At 36.7% G+C, this 23408-nt stretch overlaps 1 protein-coding gene across 1 annotated transcript in view; it reads right to left on the bottom strand.

The window, feature by feature from the left end:
* The window catches only part of RALYL (RALY RNA binding protein like), a 191243-nt gene that overhangs the window by 15448 nt on the left and 152387 nt on the right, over window positions 1-23408 (bottom strand). The window contains exons 3-4 of the mRNA XM_086609324.1: window positions 22653-22685; window positions 2803-2850 (exon numbers count right to left, since the gene is read on the bottom strand). Coding sequence (XP_086465450.1) covers window positions 2803-2850; window positions 22653-22685 — 81 coding nt within the window. The remainder of the gene's footprint in view (window positions 1-2802; window positions 2851-22652; window positions 22686-23408) is intronic.

Raw genomic sequence — 23408 nt, 5'->3', positions numbered from 1 at the left:
TGTAACTGCATGTTTAATTTTCACAATTCTGACTACTGTCACCCAGCTGGGCAGATAGATACACATTTGAAAACAGACACACAAGAAACAGTAATTCACTCACCACAGTGTCTAACAGCATGCTGAACAGGAAGCAGAATCAAACTTAAGTCTTCTAGCCTGTATTCTGGCAAGTAAACACCTAATGCTTAAATCCCAGGATTCTTACTGTTTTCTGTACTGTAATCCCAAAGACAATATAACCAGCTCCCTCTTTTTCCATAGCTGCTTACAAAATGTGTCACAGAGATCCTGTCACCTCCACTGAACTTGAACTCCATGACCTTGTATATTCTTACTGAATAAGCAGTTTCTAGCCATTGTGAGCGTAACTAAACAACTGTGTGTGAAGATGAACACTAGAACATTTTTGGGACTTTTAACAGGAATACTATTATTTGTTGTCACTCATCATTTACCATACCGGACGATCTGCAGGTTTGTCACAATCTCCTGTTTGACATTACTGGAAAAAAATATATCAGAAGAACTACGAGCCGTAATACAAAAGATCATTATGCAATTATTGCTCCAAAGGTGATTTTTTTCCTAGCTTCCAATAGCTCATGTTTAGATAATGCACTGAAATGCAAAACTATACTTCCTTTTTTGAAATATAAAAAAGGATTGTTATCTAATATTACTATTCTTACTTTTATTTTTTAAAGTATGCAAAGTCTTTGGGCTTGGTATTTTGTTGCACCAATTTCTACATATTTCAATGATATGATTTCTTTAAAAAACATTTCCTTTTATCAGTTTAGTAGAACCCTGCCCATTTTCCTTATGCTGGTATTATCAGAAAGGATAAACAGAAACGTTCAGGTCTAAAGCAATTCTTTGTCCCAATAACCACTAACATGCATATAACAGTGACTTTTTCTTCACTTACTCTTCTAAATTGTGCACTTCTGGTCTTATCAATCTGACTTCATATAGATTTCATTTTACAGCACTAACCTTTCTTGCCACCTTTTTCTGATCCCACCACTGCTTTAGTCAAGAGAACATAGGTGTATTCTCCCTTCAGGGAGGGTGGAAAACTAATGAATATTAAAAAACAAGACCTAAGGTTTGGGATAAAACAGAAATTCAGGAAGTTTAGAAGTTCAGAAATTCGAAGAATCATGACTATATTTCCTAATTTGTATTTCGTATAGACATGTTGATAATACAACAAAATCTCCATGGGATTTTCTTTTCCATGACTACCATACAGAGCTTTTCATCTTCCGCTTCCATTAACTTGAATCTGACAGATACCCTTAACCTCCTAAGGATTTTGCTGTCAGTAGATCAGCATGCCCAGCCTTGTGAGGTCAACATTATATTTGGGTTTTCTACCATAAAAGTTCTGCTGTCTTAATCCTGAAAGATTTCTAAATTAGAAAATTATACTATTGAATAGATTTATGGACACATTTCACTGTCGGCGGCTTTCATTAGACGATCACCAAGATAGAAACTAGTTCCAGAGAAATAACCTTTAATGTCCCAGAAGTATTTCTTTTGTTGTGGAAGTGTAACCATTATAGCTGTTCATTTATGCTACCCATGATATACAGAATTAAAGAAAAAACTAAAGACACATAAGTTTAATATTCAGGTGTCACATGTCAGAAACAATGTTTAAAACCATACAAATTCACTGATTAAATTCAGAGCAATAACCTTGGGGAGAGTAAACAGAAGCCTGTGGAAGTTAACTTTTTACAGGACATGAACTGCTCTTACTGTCAATGCTGGACTGAACAGGATTAAGCTGCATTGATGGCTTTTACTCCATATGTTTATAGCTCTCAATTTTCAGCTCCGTCCAAAGTGACCATGGTCATTTACACGTCAAAACAAAACTAGTGACTCAAATTGAATCAACCCCAGGAAAAAAACAAAACCAAAAATAATTGTTTCTATATTTTTCCTACACTGTTCCTAAGCAAAAAGATACATAGTACATGATAACTTAAGGGTGTAAACTTCTCCCTTGCTATTGTCCATTGCTTTACATAAAAGAAATCTCAGATTAGAAGAGGTTGGTGGAGCAATGCTTTGTTTCCCTCTGACTCTCTTGGCCTATGCTAAACTAAACTGCCAAAATGCAGAGACACAACACTGCTGGATCATATGTTGGTCATCCGTGGTCATCTGTGTTAACCATGTGTTGTGGTGATTCTGCTACATCTGAGTGATGTAGCGCTGAGCTACGCTGTGCGTATGTACTCAGGCCACAAGCCCCCAGTTGCTCGGGTATTTACACTTCTTTTCCTCCTATAGAAACACACATGCTGTTCAACTTGCTGGTTTTCTTCCCTCAAGGTCCTTCCAGACTTCTAAATATTCTTGGAAGACAGATTTTTCAGGAGACATTCTATATGCTTTCATATATGGATGAAAAAACAAAGACATGAGTGTCATACTGAAGAATTTTACAGCTGCTATGTGTTTCAGTGAAAGTAAGCCTGGAAGAACTCTGTAGGAAGAAACACTCAGCGATTAAACTACCATTAGACTATTCAGCACAGAAAATGTCCCGAAAGCTCTTAGAGAAGGATAAGACCAAAAAAGCTGTTTAATAAGCATACATTTGGTGGTGGTAATCTTCTCTGTTTGTGATATGTTCAAATAGTCCTCTGATACACAGTAGAAATAATGAAATGAATAATAAGTAAAATCAGAAAAGACCTGTCTAACCAAATGACGTGATTACATTATAAACAAACACGAGAAATTGTGTAGGATGTAAAAAAATATAACTACACTTACCGATTGTAGAAATCATCTCTGTAGTAATCATAATCAAAGACATAACCACTGTGGAAAAACACAGAAAAACAAGAATGAACTGGTTTATAGAAAAATACACATTGATTAAAACATTTGTGGTAATATTGTCTTACTCTCACATTCCAAGCCCTTTTTTGAGGTCCTTCTACCTCTTTTCCTCAACCACACACGGTATATTATGTTTGTCAATGCTTGTTGTCAGCTGTCTCTGTAGTATATTTGGAAATATGAAGTCTGGGGCAAGTAGAACAGAACAAACAGTTGACAGCACATATAGAAAGGATTTAACAGAGCACGACAGCTCTGTAATTAGAGGATCATTATAGTGTAATTCTCTGAGTGATCAAAGGAAGTAAGCACTCTAATATTGAAGCCTTCTTTGCTGGGCTAATGTAGCATAATCAGTGGACTAGGAAGACCGTTAAATACATGAAAGATTGGTAAATGAGCGAGTAGGTGAGTAGAGATAAGACAATGAATTTGATTTATGAGAAACAAGAAAAGAGTTGGACCATTGGTCCTTGAGTTCACCAAATCTTTCATCATAAAGAGAAAAGGAAAAAAGTTAGGAAAATGAATGATGCAAGCAATAATGTTACAGAGATGTTTTTCCCCTCAGGTTCAGAATACATACCAATTTGGGAAAAGAAAGACACCATCAAGGGAAACAAATATAGTTAGGAAATTGCAAAGGTCCAGGGGAAAACTATTTTTGAGTTGTCAATTGCAAAGTCAGTCCTAGATTGATCTTCCTAGTTTTGCATACCATTAACAACTTTCTACCGTTAAAGTGGAGGAATAGCAATGAAGACTATCCATCTCGCACATCTGGAAAAAAACCAAAGAGCTAACAAAGATCTGCACTGAAAAGTCACAGGGGTTTGTACTCTGCCTGATGAAGGACTAGTAACACAAACCCAAAGTTTTTCACTTGCCTGAGAAGGACAATTATGAATAGCAAAGGATGAGAGGCATAAAGAAAGTATTACAAAAAAGGAAAAGATTTAAATAAGAAAGCAGAAAGGTAGAAAGGAGAGAGTTAGAAAGGACAAAGCGCAGAAGAACACATTCATGGAAAATAAAGGGAGATAAATGATGGTAGCTACATATTAATGAAGCTTGTATTCACAGAGAATGGACTTCTGGATAATTTTTCCTCTTGAACATTGAGTGAAATGTCTTCTTTTTTTTTTTTTTTTTTTTTTTTAGTACGTAATTTGAAGAATGGGTCAAGAATTCTGGAATTCTTTGGGTTTATTTTTCCTCATCACATGACGTCTCGTTCCCCATTTCTTCCCTCTGCTAAGTCTCAGAGGTTGACCACTTAAAAGGGGGGAAAAATATAGTTGGTAGGCTTAAATTACCTCAGTAATCATGTCATCTCAGTGTTTTGATTTTGAGGGTTTGCAACTTCCCTTGTCTGCAACTGGCAAAAACATCTAACAATGGAGGAGGAGGTTGGAGAACAATTTCCACCTCTACCACATCTGCCTTGGATGCAAGTGCCCAAACCTCCAGTGATAAGTTGTACTGTCTACCCACATAATAATGGACCAGCAGTGAAGATCACGAGACTCACCAGGTCAGAAGGGCAACTGTAGTCTTGCTGATAATTTATGTAAGAAAAGAAAGCCCTATATGCATTTTATGTGAAATGCTTATTAAAGAGCCCTGGGAGACTATAACCTGGCAGCATGTAAGCTGTGTGTGGCAGAGAAAGTAAAATAACATTAAGTAATAGTAGCTAGACCGTGTACAGCAGGAGTGTTTTTGTACCATATCTTAACACAAAACTAGCAAAATTTTCCCCACTCTATGTGGCAGCTCTTATTTTGCCTTTCACTCTGTAACCAGCTTACATGGAACTAAGAGGTAGCAGGTAGCAAACCTATTATTTTATTTACAGCTATTCGCAGTTTGCTGGTGGTTTTATTTAGCCAAATGATTAATAACTGCAATAAGCCCATGCTTAATATTCAATTTGTGTTTTTAAGTAGAAGATAACAGACAATTTGAAGAAAAAAGATTAAATTTAAAAGACCTGTCACATGAAAACTTTCACCTGGAGTGACACTAATTTAATTTGCATAAAGACCAGATAAATCCAGTTTTTCAAGGTTGAAGACCATGAAGCTGATGAAAAATAATTCACTTTGCATCAGCTAGAGTAAGGCTGAAAGGCAGCTATATTTTTCTGTGGCAACTCAACTCTGGCCCGTAGGACACAGTAAGGACTGCTGGTCCTTCACGGGGCTTTCAAAGTGTGGAACTTTTCAAACACAAATGCCTTTACAGAGTTGGCTCAAAGCCATCCCCAGGAATGGTGGCACTGATGGGGCACGGGAGGGAGAGAGGTCTCAGGCAGAGATCTGAGTGTGCTAGGGAAAAATGTCAGTAGGCTGGAGAGAGGGTTGTGTGGTTGGGAAAGGCTCACGGGTTCCTCAGATGAGGGTAGTGGCAGGCTTTGAAGGTTTTGGGTAGGGAAAGCACAGGATAAGGTTTCTGGTGTGGCAATCGATTGTTTCTGTCCTTCCTGACCTTCTGCAGTCACTGTCGCTGTATCACTGAGGTGATCCTGTCACGCAGCATTCTTCATGTAGAATAGTTTCATATTGTCGAAGAATGTGGCTTATAATTTATTTTTATTTTTTAGTATAGTGTAACATCTGGGATAATACTTTTCTTTTGAGAGAAGTAGTTTTGCACATCAGTCAGCCCCTAAGAATTTAATTCTTTTGTTGTGTTCCCTTTTCAGGTAGCTTCTCTCTTGAAACCAAAATCAGTTCTTTACGTTCATTCAGCTTTGCAAATGGAAGTTTCAACCCACATCATCTAATGTTTATTTGTAGGACCAAAGTAGGAAAAAGTGGAAGCATATTTTGGAGTCTGGTTATCACCTGGCAGTGTAATCTATGAATTCTTGTAAATTTTTATGGGTTGCTTGTATTACCTTCTAAAAATATTTAATTGCTTCAGAAACATCTCATACTGTTATTATGTCTTTAATTTTCACCCAGAGAAAGCCGAGTGGTTTTCATAGTGTTTTACAGCTGAAGCTATCTAAATGGCTCTGCTACAGATGTTGCCTCTAACAAAATGAAGGTGCTTTGCATTTTTGCATACATGGCTTCAGCTGCAGCAAATATCCAATTTGCCTTTCTTATCTATCTCTGCCAAAAGGTTACTGATCTTGTGACTGAGATATGAGATGTAAACATATTGTGGCTTCTAACAGTGCAACCTGCAAACACAATTGTCAAGCTAACAGGGGTTGATTTGCTTACATTTCTAGTCTGAGTTTATTGCAAATGAAATCATCACAAGTCAAGGGCATTCAATTAAGTCCCATGTCCCACAATAGGGATGCTGGGGACTCCAGCAGGAGGTGGAGAGGGAATCTCTGCTTTCCCCACAGACCATTTGGGATCTCTCTGCACAGGCAAAAGGCATTTCTGTGTGGAAGTACCATTCATATGGAGTGGGAAAGAGTCAGTTCTGCACATACAGAGACTCCTTACCTGGGACCACTGGTAAAGATATGGCAACAGCTATCTGACCCTCAAGGTAGGAACAGCACCCAGAGGTACTAGAGGTGGACAATCTGCTATAAGCTCTCAACAGAACAAGGGACTCAAATCCTTTTCTCCTTTCCCATTATTTAGTTTCCTTGAAGAAAGCTGATGGAATTCAAGTGTTGGTCATGGAGAAAGGACATTTATCCTTCCACGCTATCTATTAAAATTACAGAAGAGGAATAGTACTGTAGGACCTTATCTGTAGGTCTTGACCCTTATGGAATAAGACAAGTAAAAGAGGGTGGCTTTAAAGCTTTGGGAAATCTTGATGTGGATCCTTCTTTATATCCATGATCTGTGTCTCTTTTTTCTCTCTGAAATTCTACCTGCTGCTGTGGCAGCACAGAAAACACAGAGGCAACATACTGTATCTCCTGGGGTTGTGTCCTTCACTGTGACTGCTGAGCTAACAGTCCACGGATGCAAGACATCATGTGAGATCTTTAGAGGTCTGTGGTTTTATAAAGACTGTTCCTAGTGAACTGCTGTGAAGCAGTTGTCCTGCACATGTATTGGAAAGGCTATGAACCAACAATAAAAAGAATCCAAAATGGATGACCTAGGAGAAAAAAAATTCTCTTTTCTTTTTCCAACCTATCTCACTTGGCTTTTTTCATTTATTTTTTTTTCCTTTGTAACAATATGTTAAAGATGTTATACTGTGAACACAACCAGTATATCTCTCCGCCTACAGCCATAATTGTTCATGCTTATGCACGCCAAAAGACAGACATAAGCTTTGGTCAGTACTGCGGTATAAAACATGAAGCAGAAAATTAGCACAGATAATCACTGTGACTGAGATCAAGGTGACTGCAGGGCTCTTAACCTCTTGAGAGTTATTCCTTAGCAACCCAACAACCTGTGTTATGAAGGCTGCAGGAAATCACCTGCACGGTGTTGAATACCAAATACTCAGCAAGTCGGAAGCAGAAAAAGGTTTAAATGAGCCTGTGAACTGGTGGAATCAGCAGTTTCCTAATGGCACTGTAAACAGGTAGATTACTTACCCACAAACATATGCCATCTCTGCAATATTAACAGAACTGTGTGCATGATGCTGCTATTAAAACAGAAGGCAGTAAAAGACACGATAATGCTCACACTGAGGCAGAGAAAACTCATCAATAAAGCGTGTTTCTGTTAGTCAAAAGTCATGGTTCCCTTTTCTGATGTAGTATCACCAAGACAATCTTGTACGAGCTTTCTCTTTTAGCTTCGCTTCACTTAACACTGTGCCTGCTTTAAACTGTGTATGTCTGAAGAATAAAGAATTCCCCAAAGACCATATTTTCAGAGTTGTGATGCTGTATATATTCAAATTTCCTATGGACATTAGCAGTTGCACGTATGTCAATCAGGCAAATGCAAAATTATTCTTCTGCGTCTTTGAAATAAACTTATGGATGTTATTATGTCTTCATTTGTCTGATGATATTGAAAATACATTATTATGGTGTAATCTTTCTTGTGTTCTGTGTTCTATGCCCACAAAAGATATTATAAACTAATGATCCTATCCTGTTTTAATTTACTTAGTGAGTATAACTGACTTCAATGGAGTTATTCTGACTTTAGAATTGTTAATGCAGAACAGAATAGAAATAAATAGCTTTTGTTATTTTCATGGCAACAAGAGTTTCTGTCTTGCATGCATGCTTAGCTAATACCTTTTTCTTTCCACAGGTACAAAGATGTATTTGTAAATCAAAAATGTTGACAAACCAGGCATAATGTATTTTAATTCAATTGACAGTGCTATCACCATTTATACTGTCAACTGATTCTCTATTGTCAGGGCTGGATAAAAATATTAAATACAAAAGCAATATTCCTTCAATCAAACTCTTTTTAGGAGGCACATATCAACCTAATGGTTGAGACTAGCATTCCAGTCACTTGTGAAATCATTTCTCTTGTCATGTAAAAAGAGTGCTAGAAATTGTTCCTGTTGAGTGCAAAAGAGAATCAGTCTAAACTGACAGGATGTTGAAAAAAGGGAGTGGGTGAGGGTAACTAGATGATTTAGAGAAAAAGCATCAGGAGATGGAAACTTTCCCTGTTAGAAAACCAATCAGATGGCAGTGACTTTCATGAGCTGTTGAAAAAAAAAGGTGGAGATTTCAGGCCACTTCTCAATGGATGGTTACCTACATTCCCCAAAGACATGAATGAAATTGGTGGGCTGAATCCCACCTTTACTTCAGAGATGATTCGATTTTAGTTAAGGGTGAGGATGCTGATGGAAGTGGAAGGACACTTTCGTTTTGCAGTTCAGGCTATATATTCTGCAGAGAAAGAGAATATTCTCCGGAGCCTGTTTTTTGCTGACATACTATCAAAAGACAAATTTTGTCAGTGATTCTTTCAACTAATATATTCTTGGAGGTTTACAGCAAAAAAGAGGGAGCCAGAAGAGGAAAATTAATTGCAGAAAAGTATTTCACATTCATTTCTATAATGCAGTTATGAGGGCGAATAGGTATAGTTAAAAACAAAAAATAAGCACCAAACCGCCCAACCACGTCTCAAAATGCCAAATGATTTAACATAACCTACTATTTGTATATTTCAATTACAGATCAATTTTCATAGTAATTTTTTAATCATAAATTAATAAAAGTTTTATTCTTATTCTACATGCAACCACGTCTCAAAATGCCAAATGATTGAACAGAACCTACTATTTGTATATTTCAATTACAGATCAGTTTTCATTGTAATTTTTATATCATAAATTAATAAAAGTTTTATTCTTATTCTACATGTTCATTCAATTAATTAGTGTAAGATAGCTTATTATTTTTTCTCCTGAGATGGGGGAGAAGTATGGAATGGAATCAACTGCAGCAAGGAACGTAGAACTGGAAATGGAGAATTTTTTTCTGCGAAGCTGGGAAGTTTTTGGCAAATCTAATCTGAAGAGGTATATTTTGTCCAAGCAAGACATGTATACATAAAATAGCTGACACACAGTACTCCATTTTCCATTAACGTATCTTTCTGCAGGCACTAGGCAGAATTTATCTGGAATATGATTAGGCTATATTTTTCTCTACCTTCAGATATATCCCTTTACCCTCATTCTCTCTCCCGAGAACTATTTTCCCAATGAAATGTATTTTGGGAAAACGGTTGAACTTACTCTTCAACCTCAATTTTAGGGAAAACTTGAGCAAATATTCAAAGTTGAAAGTAATCAAGTCACTTAGACACTTTCCTGTAGAGGATTAAGAAAAGCTTGTGAAGCACAGGATAGCAAAGACATCAAGATCAATATTCAGACCCTGGGGATCAGCTGGTCTGGGATCTGCTTATGGCAGCCAGAAGGGTACAAGTGATGCAGGGGTTACAAGGAAAAATTTAGCTCCAACAATTTTCTGTACAGCTAAGTACTAGTATTACTCCTAATAAAAACTTACTGTGGCTTTAGGGACAGTCTATGCTTAACCCTGTTAGCATGATGCTTTTTAGAAAAAAAATAGTCACTTTTGTATGTAAAGAAGCCCGAGTAAATCTACTTAATGTCTCCCTGACCCTTCTGCTTTTAAACTATTTTTCTGTCATCTAAAGTAATCTCCAATTTCTTATGTTTCCCATGGGAACATTTTATAGGAAGGTAATGAAAAAGCTTTCCAGTAGCCTAACCAGTGGCCTAACCATTTCTCAAGGTGTCCTTTAATTGTTTAGAGTGACTGGGAAATTCTTTGTGTCCATATGGTATTTTTTTTTCTCAGTACAAGAGTAATGAGTCCTGCCTCTTAAAAATGTGTTTTAAATTCAGTGTATTCAAGGTACTACTGTCAAACCATACACATGTGATGGATTATCCAATTTATTAGTAATATTGTATACATTGCAGGAGTGTCATTTAACTTGGTTTGACAGGTACAGAAGACTGTCATTGGCAGGTGTGGGAATAAGTGATGGGTTTAGGCTTTAAAGCGTTTCTACAGCATTTCACTGAATAGTAGATTGATAAATTAAAATCACAGTGGTAGCACTGGAGCTGAAAGACTAACAGCTTAAGATTACAAAAACAGATATCTGAAAACTTCATGCACCCTTCAGAGAAGCAGTCTTAGAAGCACTGAAGGAAACAGAAAAACACAGTTCACAAAAGATTAATCAATTACAATGTGCCAATGTCAGAGTTTATGTAAAGAAAAAAATATCTCTAGAAAACTGGAGCACATGCTCTCCTCTCCCCTTTTCAAACTGTCAGAAGGTTTAAATTAAATTTAATTCTGTTCCCATTTACACTAAGTTTACTGATGTAATTTAATTATTTTGGATTGAGTGATTCAAGATTCAAACCAGCAAAATGGAGACATGAAAGAGACCATAACTGTCAGTGTCCTGAGTACGGCTTGTGAAGGCAAGACATACTGCTTGTTTTTCCAAGAGTGCGCTTTGCAAGTGAAGTTACAATATAAATGGAAATACCAGATACTGTGAATCTAAGCATTCTTGTATTCCTGACCCATTGTGCAATCATTTCCATGATAAATGGATATGGGAAGTGCATCTGATACAAAGGACGTTCTTCTACAACTAAGCACAGGACTAGACTCAATTCCAGTCATGTCAGAGATGTGTGTCACACAATACAGTTGTGTATCCTTTAGATCAGTGCTAACTATACTGACTACACTTTCCTTGGTTCAGTGCTCCGGAAGAGCCTGTGTCTATTCATTTTCTGTATACACAGTGAAGAAAACAAGATGTATTTTCTGTAAGGGAATAAAAAGTCATAAAACAAAGGAATTCCTAAAATATCAGTTGAAAGACCTTTTGATTAACAGAAGGCAATTCAAATGTCACCACTCTGAATGACCTCACTGTAAATCCAGAACAAAGCTGTTGAAATCAAGGGATCAGACATAATTATTTATCTTAAACGTATGTCTGGATTTTTCCATTATATTCATTTTCATAAGGAAAAGGGAACTTTTCTCCTAGGTGACTCACCTGAGTGTAGTATGAGGCAAAAAAGCCTGATGGCACATTGTGGTATTGCTATTGCAGTTTCCCCTTACAGTTTTGGATAGATGATCGAGCTACTGGTTTCTTGTCACACAGATATGATGCGTGTATGAATCATCTCGCTAAAAATTTTCAACATTTCTTTCCTAATTTGCAAAGAGGTATTGTTTGACACTTACCAAAAGACCTTCTTCCCCTTAGGGAACCCCCATACGGGTTTCTTTCACTTGCTGTAGTGTCTCAGCTGACTTGCAAGGCTGACCCCTTGGCCTCTGCAACTTGCCTTAGGCATGGCATGCCTTGAAGTGAGCTTGGACAGGTTTTCCTATCTGCAACAGGTGAGAAATGAGGTTCTCTGCCTGTCTTTTTTTGAGGAATTTTTTTTTTTTGCTTTGGGAGGGATCTTTCTCAAGTTTCCTTATACGGTTGTGCTCCTGCCTTCCTGTGCACGCAGAGAAGATAGTGCAGTCTGGGTACTCTCCTGCTTTACTCTGCCTGGTGCTTTTCTTTCTGGTTACCTGCACACTGCAAGGGCTTACTCCACTGTATGGTTCACTGTCAGGGCACCCAACAATATGGGGTATTAATAATTTCTTCCTCATTCAAGATTTTTTTTCTTCCTCATTCAAGATTTTTTTCTGAACATACTGATGTAAACTTTGAATTCAGATTTACATTTTTGAATTCAGATTTAACCTGTTTTTCCCAACTCTAAACTCCTTAAAATATAGTAGTCACATTTTGTAAATGACATGTTGCAATCTCTGTCAAACATTTTGGTAGCATAACTGGTGTTAACTTAATGATCCACAGTCTGACTGTTATATTTAAAAGAAGCACCACAATTCATTTGGGGAGTACAGTATGTACTTTATGTGATCTTCTCATCATCTTCTCCCTTGCACTCCCTGGATGTTACAGGACCTCCTCTGGAGACTCCTTCATATCATGGTATTAAGCTCCAAGGAAACAGTTGTACAGATTCACATTTTGACAACTTGTTTGCTGCAAGTAGGCAAGTTTCAGTAGCTTATTGTTAATATAATACTAATATTTTGCATAAGAGACCACGTTCAATGGCTATAACACTAGAATCGCAAATATTTTTATCCTGCTTGGAGAGAACATTTACAAATGTTTCTTTAGTCTTATCAACCCTGGAAAAAATGATTCTATATGTATAAAGATTAAATATTAATATATTCTGACTCTTATTTGGAAAGACATTCATCATTCTTAACTAAGATACAATAACTATCATGGTTCTTAGACAATGATCTGTATATCCATCTTTTCTCTTCCATACAAATTAATTTCATAACATTTTAGATATTAAGAAAACGACTGCATAAAAGAGGGCTTGGGGAGCTTTATGCTTCCATTATCACCATTTTCTGTAACGTGTCACTGTATACTGTGGTCACAGTCCCCGTCAGATTAGGGCTTTGCTTGAACCAGTATGCATCAGGGCTAGTAAACATTTATAGAAAGTTTCATTTCAAGGTTTTTATCACTGTGGGAAACGCACATTAGAAGTTAACAATACAGACACATCTTAGACTAAATTTGGTTTTATATAGTCTATTGAATTAAGCTACCATAACAATTTAGTGCTGAGAATTGCCTCCAGCATCTCTTCCCAAACCACAAGACACTGTGAAGGAATTAAAGCTGTTAAGGTCTCTCTCTCACTCCTTCTTCTCCCTCCCTTACCTTCTTGCTGAACTCCCCTCATGCAATTTTTGCCTTCTCCCAGCAAAATCACATTACCATTACTCACCCTTATAGGACCTACATGACTGGAATGTTATTTTTCTATGAATGCTCTACACAGCAAGACAGTTTTATAGCCTATAAAGTATCAGCCAGAACATGAAATACACCTAACTACTGACACCTAGACAAGGTCTACTTGAAGCCAAATCATATTTGATTCCAGATTTGAAGTGTAATAATGATTAATATGGGCGTATGTGTGTATGTGAATAAAAAGATTAGTTTTACGAGGAAACAAAACCTTATTCGATACCTCTCAAGTTCCTTCATCTCTACTAAAGAAATGTGAACACTTTGGCATAATACTGCTATATAAGCCACACTAACGACCTCTAGTTTTGCTTCACTAACTTCACTGTCTCAGAAGATGTAACTTCCATTTCTATCCCATATCCTCTCATACACCAAAAAAGGACAGATTTGCAGGACGAATTGCATTACTTGAGAAATGATTCAGTTGTCCTCTTTTATGTGTTGATGCTAATTTCTTGAAGATGTTTGCTATTTTCAAGTAGTCAACAAACAGTTCATGGGAGAAATGCAGTCTGAAAGTTGGTAATTTTTCATTTTGACTATTTGTTGTTCATAGTGTGCCTGGAAACCTACCTATAGTTTCTGTCCTTTGATTTACATGGCAAGAGAATAAACAAGGCTGTACCTAGTAGGTACTTTTTGGCAAATAATTGCTTTTGATAAAATTCCTATTTTTCTGGGACTTACAAGTACTTTCTGGTGGCTATTTGGGTGGTTATGGAAATGTCTGACAAAAGTAGCTTTGGAATGACAGCTGATTCAGCCTCCCATCCTTACTCCTGAGAGTAAGTGCTACAGGACCCAAGCATGAGAGAGTTCAGAAAGATTGTGTTTGTATAAAGCATCAGAGGCAGCTGAAATGAAAAAAATCAAAATAAAAAATCCATAACTGTATCTGTTGGAAATAAGTTTACAGTTTACAGTTTTTAATTAACAAATGCTTTAGCATTAGCTACAGAGTCACTAACATAGCAATTTAAACTGTCAGTTGCTGGTCATGCATGACAGATACACTCTGATATTTCTGCTTCACATTTAAGGCACATCCTCCAACTTTTAATTCTACCCTAATATGCGGTTGTGAAGAAACTCTTTTTATTGAACAAAATTGATCCTTAAATTAATTCAGAACCAAAGCTGAAGACTTTACAAATAAAAGTAATTGAAGCACAGTAATTAAACTGTTAGCAATAAAACTCTTAGCATACTAGAGGCAAGACAGAATGTGATCTAATTCCTATTTATTTGTGTGCATCATCAGCAAAATTGTTACAACCTGCTACACCTGCACGTACACTCCTGTGGGAGTGTACATCATGGCTGATGTTGACAAAGGTGCACTTTGGCCTGAAGAATGATAAGAATTATAAGAACCCAGGCTGATCCTGAGATAAAAATATCCCCTAACTCAATGGATAACTGCAGATTGCTTTTGAGCTGCAGTTTGTAATTGGAACTAAGGCAAAAAACCTCAAACTCAACTAAAACCAAAACAATCAAAATAACATAGTCCTTGAAATCAACAGTAGTTTGGGCCAAACAGAGGCTATTGATTATGACCCTAAATACCTTAAACACAGTCCTGCTTCTTTTCAAATTAAGGTGTGTAAAGGCATTATACTAATATAGTCTAGAAGTGGTCTGTAAATGAGGTCAGACCTCAGATTAAGCTAAATTTGTAGAGAACATCCCATGATAGGATTCATTTTATGAGTTGAAAACGTGCTTGATGTCAGGACATATCCTGATTTTGTTTTGAATAAGGAGTATACTACAGAATGCTAATGGACAGCTGAATGAACCAATAAGGCAAGATGTGAGTTGTTGCTCTTCAGTACTGTGCACAAGGCTATCAACAGAGCAATGGTAAAGACAATGTCTCCTAGCCTGAAGCTTAGTCTGTTTTAAAAAACTTTTAACAAACATGAGAGAGAAGCAGGAGCTCCTATTTGCTCTGTGTCAGCAACACACCTCTAATGTGCCTCTCTCTGCATTGCCTTCTCTCTTAACAAAATTCACACCCTGGGACGGGACACTCTCCTTATTTCAGAGAGGAGTCAGAGGCTGAAAGTATCATATGCCATGTATCACCTCACTATTGATGGCAGTAACCTTCATCCTTACAGTTTTACACTCCCTTTCAACACAAAATCTAGAAGAGTGAAGAGAAAGTATGGTCCCTTTTAAACTCAGAAAGGGTACTCTGTGGTGAGAACACATGAACAGAAGGAAAAACATATGCCTCTTTATACTTTCATAAAGAAAAAATAAGTATTAAATAAACATCTGGGCAACCCCATCTTCTTTCTTCTGCCGCCCTAATTCTCTTCATCCTTATTCAAGCCTAGCCAATTGACCAGTACGGTTAACACTGATTTACATGTGCTGCCTTCTTTAATGTGTTCCCTTTGCTTTAAAAAAACAGAAAGATAAGAAATGAAAAAACCTAAATTAGGATCTGTAGCAGTGCTCTTGATGGGTCTTTTTATGAGAATGTCAAGTTTAAAGCGTCCAGCCATTTTAGAAAGCCAATATATATAAAGACTAGCGTGAAGCCAGAAGTATTGAAACAAGGCCAGTTGCTGATTGCTATTGTGATCATGGGTAGTCAATCTCCAGAGAAGAAATCTCTTTATAGAGGAGCTGCAAATTATATTACTGCAGAAGGGTATGAGGCAAACTTTCAAGTAAAAGCTAGCATAGCAGTACTGGCTGTCTTTCTCTGGTTTGGTCTTTTAAGCATACATTTCTGTTTGCCGTTCCACCTTTCTCTTCTAGCACAAATGCAAGTAGCAGGTTAGGTAGATGGACCAAACTCAGATTTCACTTGCTAGTGAAAAAGATTAAGATGATTTGAAAGATGGAGTCAGAAGGATTAGCCATCAGATCCCCTCTGAATATTTGTAGAAGCCCTAGCACACTGAGAACTTCATATTAAGAAGAGTTTCAATTGTTTCTATCCTATAAAAGTAGTAAGAGTTTCACAGGCAGAAGAGCAGTGGGCAAATACACATTTGACTGATTTGAACAGCACTATAGGGAATTTGCAATTCAAAATATCAAACTTCAAATTTATTGTATCTTTCAATATATTTATCAAGGGGAAGATACTGAATTAAAACTTCTTTGTAATGATCTGGAAACCTGTGAAAACAAAGAAAGTCTTTTGTAATACAGTAGCTACACAAAGGATGAAAAACTGTCTTGATTTTCGGAGGGTGTTGTGAGTAGGAAGCTAGGTATTATTTATGGAATTGTTTCAAGTGCCTGTTAGCCTGCCACAGCAAGCTGTGTGCATTCATAGAAGCCCATAGAGGCTAGTGGGCCAAGATGTTATGCTGAGACCTCAGAAATAGGAAATGCGAATGCTGTGCTACCACAGACCTCTCCAAACAGTTTTCAATAACTCCTGAATCAGTGACTACTGTTTGGGCAAAACTCAATGAGTTTGAAGTAAATAGTAACAGGGACGTTACATACTCAGCAAATATTGTCCTTCCTTCCTCCCTCCATTTTCTATTGTAAGGAAATATCTCCCTTTTTGCTTGTTCGTGTAGTCCCTTTCCCTAGACTTTTCCTTCTATTCTTGTGTTCCTGCATCCCTGCTTATTTCCATTCATTTCCCTTCCTTAGCACGTTTCAGCCTCCTGACTTTCTTTCGGAGACATTCTCTTGCACGTCATTTTCCCCTCCTCTAGAGAACATCCTGTCTCGTACATAGGTGAGACTACAGATATTCAGTACTGAGGAATTGTTCATCATTAACCCAGAACATAAATGACTTGCATATGTATTGTTTTCCTAGAATTACTAATGAAAGAATAATCTTGGATGACAGAAATAACAGAGCGCAAATTAAAGGGAAAGGTGAATAGAATAACCAGAAGAGGAAAAAAGTGATCTCATGCTCTGTTGCCTTTCTCATTTATGAAGAACATTATTACTGATGTTATTAAGGTCAGAGAGGGGAAAAAGAATTTATTAAGGTGCATATTTATTGGGTTTGTTGCTAATAAAAGTTAATGGAATTAGGAAAATACTTTTTTTTTTTTTCCAAATGTATTAATCTGTTTTCTATGCAATATATATTTTTCTGTGTGTGTGAAAGTGGAAGTGGTGTAGAATTAAAAAAAAAAAATCCATCAGGACCATAAAATATTATTTAGATTGCAGATGAGTAGAAAAATACATGATCCGGGATCTTTAAACGTTAAATAATGACACAAAACCACTGACAAATGCAGTAAGAGCAACGGACCAACATTATTACTGTGGCTTTGTAACCTCTTCTTCAGAGATCTCTTCAAGGAAATAAACTTCTTATAAATTTTTTAAAAGTGATATTCATCCACTATTTCAGTCTTATAATAGAGGAAAGCAAGCAATTATAGAAAAGCTTAATCCTTGTGGGTTTTGGTAAATTGTTGGAAGAGAAGTTTATCAGTAATACCGCTTGAAATTAAACAAAAGAGATTCTCAGCGTCTTCCACATGAAGATCCTCAGCTTTCCATATGTGCTATCGTCCTCCAAATCCCTCCTGTCTCTCTGAGGACTACCCTGGCAGCCTCACCATGCACAGAGCCCTTGTCATCCCCTGGCTTCTGCTTCTGGCCTGCAGGCTAAACCTCACACATAATTAAAGAGTTGGTTGTTTTAGAGGGTATTCTCTGCAAATGTAGACCTGCTGCTGCCTAAGTCACAGAGCTCAAGTGGTTTTAAACATAAGGAATTACTGCCTGTCTCTAAATGAGTTTAAATAATTGTCAAATATGTTCAGTTCTCCCAGACTGTTCATGAAAACGCAGATCCTGAATACCTGACCCGAACGTGAGTTACAAGATCATGTTTAGATTGGTAGTTTTGCTGCTTTTATATTAAAACTGCAAAATGCATCTGGTATCTCCTCTTCTTTTTCTGTTTTTCCTGTGCTGAAGGAAAATAATTTTCTTAGTTATTTCTCTTTAAAAGCTGGACAGGAACAGTAGGAATAGTGTCTGCTCCTTCCACTGATGCTATCTGGTAATCAATACGGGGAACAGTGTTACGGTATTTGTTGTACAGAAGATGACATGTGGCTACATTCTGTTTTGTGCCTTACAAACTATTGTCTGGAAAATAAACCGCACACAAAAACTGTGAATTGAAAGAACTTGCATTTTTTGGAAGTGGACTGAATATTATCCTAGTAGAGCCTGCAATGGCTAGCCTTTTCTTTTTTTTTTTTTTTTTACTGTCTCACTTCTTCAGAATAGGATCCCTCAAACTGGTGCTTGAGTGCAGTATTTCCTAGAGATATTCTGCAAAATGGCTTTATGGGAAAGAAAAAAACACTGAGCAAGAGGAAGAAATGTGGGTAACACATTCCAGTTGTTAGATGTTTCTCAGCACAATTCCGCCAGAAGGAAATTAAGGAATTTTACTTTTTTTATTTTGGAATCACTTCCTAAAGCTGAGCCCACCAAAATTATTCCGTCTCTTCTAGAAGTAAGTACCTGTGATTTGAAAGGTAATGTGATTAAGGTGTAATTTGGAAAAATATGGTTTTTCAGTATTTTCTATTGTCATATACTTTCTAGAAATAGGACCTCGGTGAAGAAAGTAGTTCATACAGATCTCTAGTCTTTTTACTGAGAATGTAAAAAAAAAATGTAGCAATTAGTGCCAATTTTGTTTCCCTCTACTTTCTCCCACAAGAGACAACTATTCATCATGTAATAAATGCATACAATGCATTCATTTCACTTATGTCTCTCTCTAGGCTTTCCACCTAACTTTATACTGTTTATAGCAAACAACTAATCTTGAAAAAAAGAAAAAAGAGTGAAAAACTCAGCAGTTTGGGTTGTGTTTTTTTGTTGTTTTGGGTTTTTTTTTTTTACATCTACACAAAAGAAAGAGAAATAGATTGAATCTCAGCTAACAACCAGATGTATAAACACTTGCATTTTCAAAGACCATCTCACTGACGAGCTATTGCCTGCTTATCCTGAAGTAATCCCATTGTCTGCAGCTGCAGCTGGCAGCAGATGAATCTAAATTCTCACTAGCCTCGGAAAAAATCAGCTCTGTTTCTTACTCTCTCTCCCTGTCTCTTCTCAATTCAACAATATAGGACATTACTAAATGACTAATTACTAATAAAGACAAATATTTTTAAAGTTTGAAAAACTTAGTTGCCATTATGGATTTTCTACCACTTCATGTGTTAAAGAACAGATGTTATTATGAAAGTTACATACAATTACAGTTAGATACAAAGAAGAATTAACTATCATAGAATCATAGAATGGTTAGGGTTGGAAGAATTTCTACTGTATGAGACAATTGCAAAACAATTGTGGTCTCTCTTGGCCATATAATACTATTACAAGTCTTAACAGATACTGCAATAGCTGCGTCTTACAAAACGAGTTTTGAATTTTAGGGCTCAGACTGATGATCATTTACAAATCTGTATGCAGTATTATCTGGAATTTATCAAGGGCTAAAGTTTTGCATGCAGATAGTCACCGTGAATCAGCTGCCATGAAACAGCTGGGTGAATGGTTAGTAACTGGAGTATCAATCTAACCATCTAGAGAGAATGATAACAGTTTTGTTGAGGGGATAATTGTGCATCATTATTATTAAGAACAAAATGCCAAATATGAAGAGCAAATGTGGATAACTAAAAATTGTTGGTGTTTTAAATACGTATTGTTTTAAAATATTATACATCCTTTGTCACAAAGTGGGATGAGTTTCATGTGAGCTGGCTCTTAGGTTGTCCTTTTTGCAGTACTCAGTTTTTTTATACCTCTGGACCTGCCTGGTCTTTCTAGGTCTGAATCTTTCAAAGACTTCTGCATGAAGTTGATTCTATGCACTGTCAATAGTCAGTTTGGTGGAGTTTTACCAGAATTGTTACCTCTGATGGTAAAGTCTTCCAGGCATTCTGGCTATTTGCACAAATTCTTTTTTATTCTAACTGTACATGAACATGAATGCTACATAACAGGAAGAGGAAAGAAAGTCCAGACAACTCGCTGTCTTGCTCAAGTTGAATAGTAATACAAAACTCCAGAAGTGTGGAAATATCAGCTGTGGGGAGAGGAGTCCTGTGTCCCTCCAAGCTAACACTCAGTGTTCCACACTGTGAAGTGATGTTTCAGCCTTCTGTAAGGATTTTATTTTCACCTCTAAGAGACAAAGGAAGACATGTGTCTCAAATTCAACTTTGTATTCTAGCCCAAAATCATAGCACTGAATTCAGATACTCTTATCTGAATAGATCACATACTTGACGAGTTTTTGCTCTTGATTGCTACCATTGGAGACTTGTATTAAAGAAGTTGCTGTTACTTCAGTGATGAATTATGCCCCTGTCTTGCACAGAGAGTAAATGAGCATGGATTTTTTTTCTATGTTATGTTATTAAATGGAATTTCCTTTATCAAGGGAGTACAGGAGCTGTTCTGTCCCTGCATTCAAGACACAAACTATAACAGTAGGAGCTGGAGTCTGCTTCTCTCTGTAGCTGGCTGCTTTCTGAGGGGAAGTAATATGCTGTTTTAAGAACCACTTTTCCTTTGTGGGATCTCTCACGGGAAGGCTGCAGCCCTGCACATACCTGCACAGTTCAACAAACCGTGGCAGTCCCAAGCTCTTAGGCTTCCACACTTCATGTTCCCTTCCTCCACCAAAAAAATTAACAACGGAAAAGCATCCACAAGTCATTAGCTTAGGCATGGCAAAATGGAAAAGCATAATTAGTCCCTACAGGCGGCATAATGAAAATATGGAAACAAACCTCTGCCACAGAACGGAGAATGAAAGGGTGGTGTGCAAGGACCAAGTCATCTGTAGGCAACCTAAAGTACATTAGATTGGTGTTTTGACCAACTCTGCCTGGAAGAGGCATTAAGGGTGTCATGTGTTAGTCTAATTGAGGCTGAGTCAGCATTTCTTTTGCAAACGTTTGCTGTGGTTTAAAAGCCTGATGGTTGCAACTGTCAGTCTGGATTAAAACCTTAGATACAGGTCTTGGCAAATGAACCCCCCCAGTTACTGAGGGACTAGGAGGAGCATCTTAGTACCAAAGAGGTGGATGGTGGCTTGGGCCTCTCCCTAGAGCACGGGGCTCTGACCTCTGTCTGAAGCCCTCCTTTGGGTGGAAGAAATACAGTGGTAAAAGGCAAAAGTAGCACAGAGCTAGGGACTAATTTTATATTTTCTATCCTTATCATTATGAACTTTCAAAAAATAATCCACATATATTACAGGCAAACTTCTGCGAAGTTCTGGAAAGAGGCTATATTTATTTGCCCAGCTTAGATTTCCTAAGAGGAATCTTGTTTAGCGAGAAAGTCACATACAATGACTATGTGGAGGTAATGTGGATTTACACAGTGGCCACCAATCCGCTTATCTGGAAACAAATCTGAATGCAAACCAAAAACATAACACTACCTTCTAGGTAGACATCCCTAAATATCTTAAAATTACTAGCAAAGTTCTTAAGATCATGACAAGAATTACAAAAGTAAGATGATTGGAAGCTACTGATAATTACATAGTAGAGTTAACCCTTAAATGGCTATTTTGCATGGGATCTTTTGTCTGCCGTTTGTATTCTTAGTAGCATGAAGCACGGCGTTGTGAACAAATAAAAATGAGAATGAAGAGATGTAAAGAATATACAGTTCTGAAGGAAAACAGGGAGTGAAACTTTTAGGAAACTTATGAAAGTTTTAAATAGAGAAGCTAAAAGGAAAACAGTGTATGAAAAATGAATTTCAGACTCAGAAGTAAAATACAGATACTTACATTTAGTATATATCATGATCTACATTTTATAAAAGAATGGTGCTTTTTTTTCAGAATAAGTCAGATTTAAAAATAAGCTTTTAGAAAGATGAGTTATATACATATTTGAATATATAGACCATATAACTGTTTAAACAGCTATAAGACTATGAAGACAATAGCTATAATATGCAAATCAGTGTAGTATAATTAGGCTAAAAATGTGCTATTTTACTATTTTATGAGTTTGATTTTATTTCTGTTTGTGAAGTATCATAAAATTCTATTTAAAAGAAACTATCAGTTATTTGTTCAGGGGCTTAGACAAGCGATATAGAAAATATTTGAAATAGTTTCTGACTATCTGAAAGATCAGTGAAAACAAAATAATAAGCCAGTTAGTTACCTTTCAATGAAACATTTAACTCCTACAAGTCTTTTAGTGTAAATTTGGATTAGTCAATAGAGGCCAAACATATTTCTTAGTATTTTTTAAGAAGGGACATATCCACAACTGCTGACTTGATTGATTAATAATTACTTTTTCTAAGCTTAAGTAGAGTAGATAACCATAATATTGAAACAGGACGTTTATGCTCAACATAATCTCATAATTATATTGTTTGGTAATTGAATATATAAATAAGCGTGGAAATATACATATTCCTACTTACCCAACGGACAGGAAAGGCTCCTTTGATTCAAGTCTGTCAAGTAAATAACAGAAGTTTTAAATATATATATTGCATTTCAGAACATTTATACGATGAATTTAAAACAGCCACTCTCAGTATCAAATTTATTTGGTGACCAATACACAATTTAAAACAATAGAAGGGCCTGATCTATTATGCTAGGAGCTTAGCTCAAAAAAAATCCCACTTACCTAACAGAATTTTGGATTAGAAATCAATATTTACAAAGCAACACATCTAGACCCTTTAAATTTCACAGATTCAGATGACTTGTGTGGATATTTACATTGAAAGGCTAGAGTGAACAAGTAATGCTTTGTCCTTTTTTTTCATTTTTCATGTAAAATACTTTTTTTGTTGATGGTAATGATTTAGGGGAGATATATATATATTTTTTTTTCCTAAGCTTTAAACATAAAATTTTGTATAGTTGTAAGAACTTTCCTGATTTTGTTTGCTTTCCAGTATCTGTTATTGATATGACATGGTCACTTCATTGTTGTGTGAACTTCTGGTGCATCTGCCACAATCAGCCTTGTGCTGGAGCTGGATGGTACTTGCTTTGGTAGACTCAAAATCATGCCCCGTTCTAAAATCAGTTGTTAAAAGTTTTGTTCTCCAACTCCCTGCTGTTGCCGCTGTCTCTGTGAGGAGCTGCACCACTTTCACACTGCCTGGATCCTCATCCAGTAGTAATTTCCATCCAACAGGATCGATATAAAAATCCTCATCTAT

The sequence above is a fragment of the Tauraco erythrolophus genome, chromosome 3, assembly GCF_009769465.1.
Source record: "Tauraco erythrolophus isolate bTauEry1 chromosome 3, bTauEry1.pri, whole genome shotgun sequence".
Classification (NCBI taxonomy): domain Eukaryota; kingdom Metazoa; phylum Chordata; class Aves; order Musophagiformes; family Musophagidae; genus Tauraco; species Tauraco erythrolophus.
The sequence above is the reverse complement of the archived record's forward strand: the minus strand, read 5'-3'. Positions and strand labels throughout refer to the sequence as shown.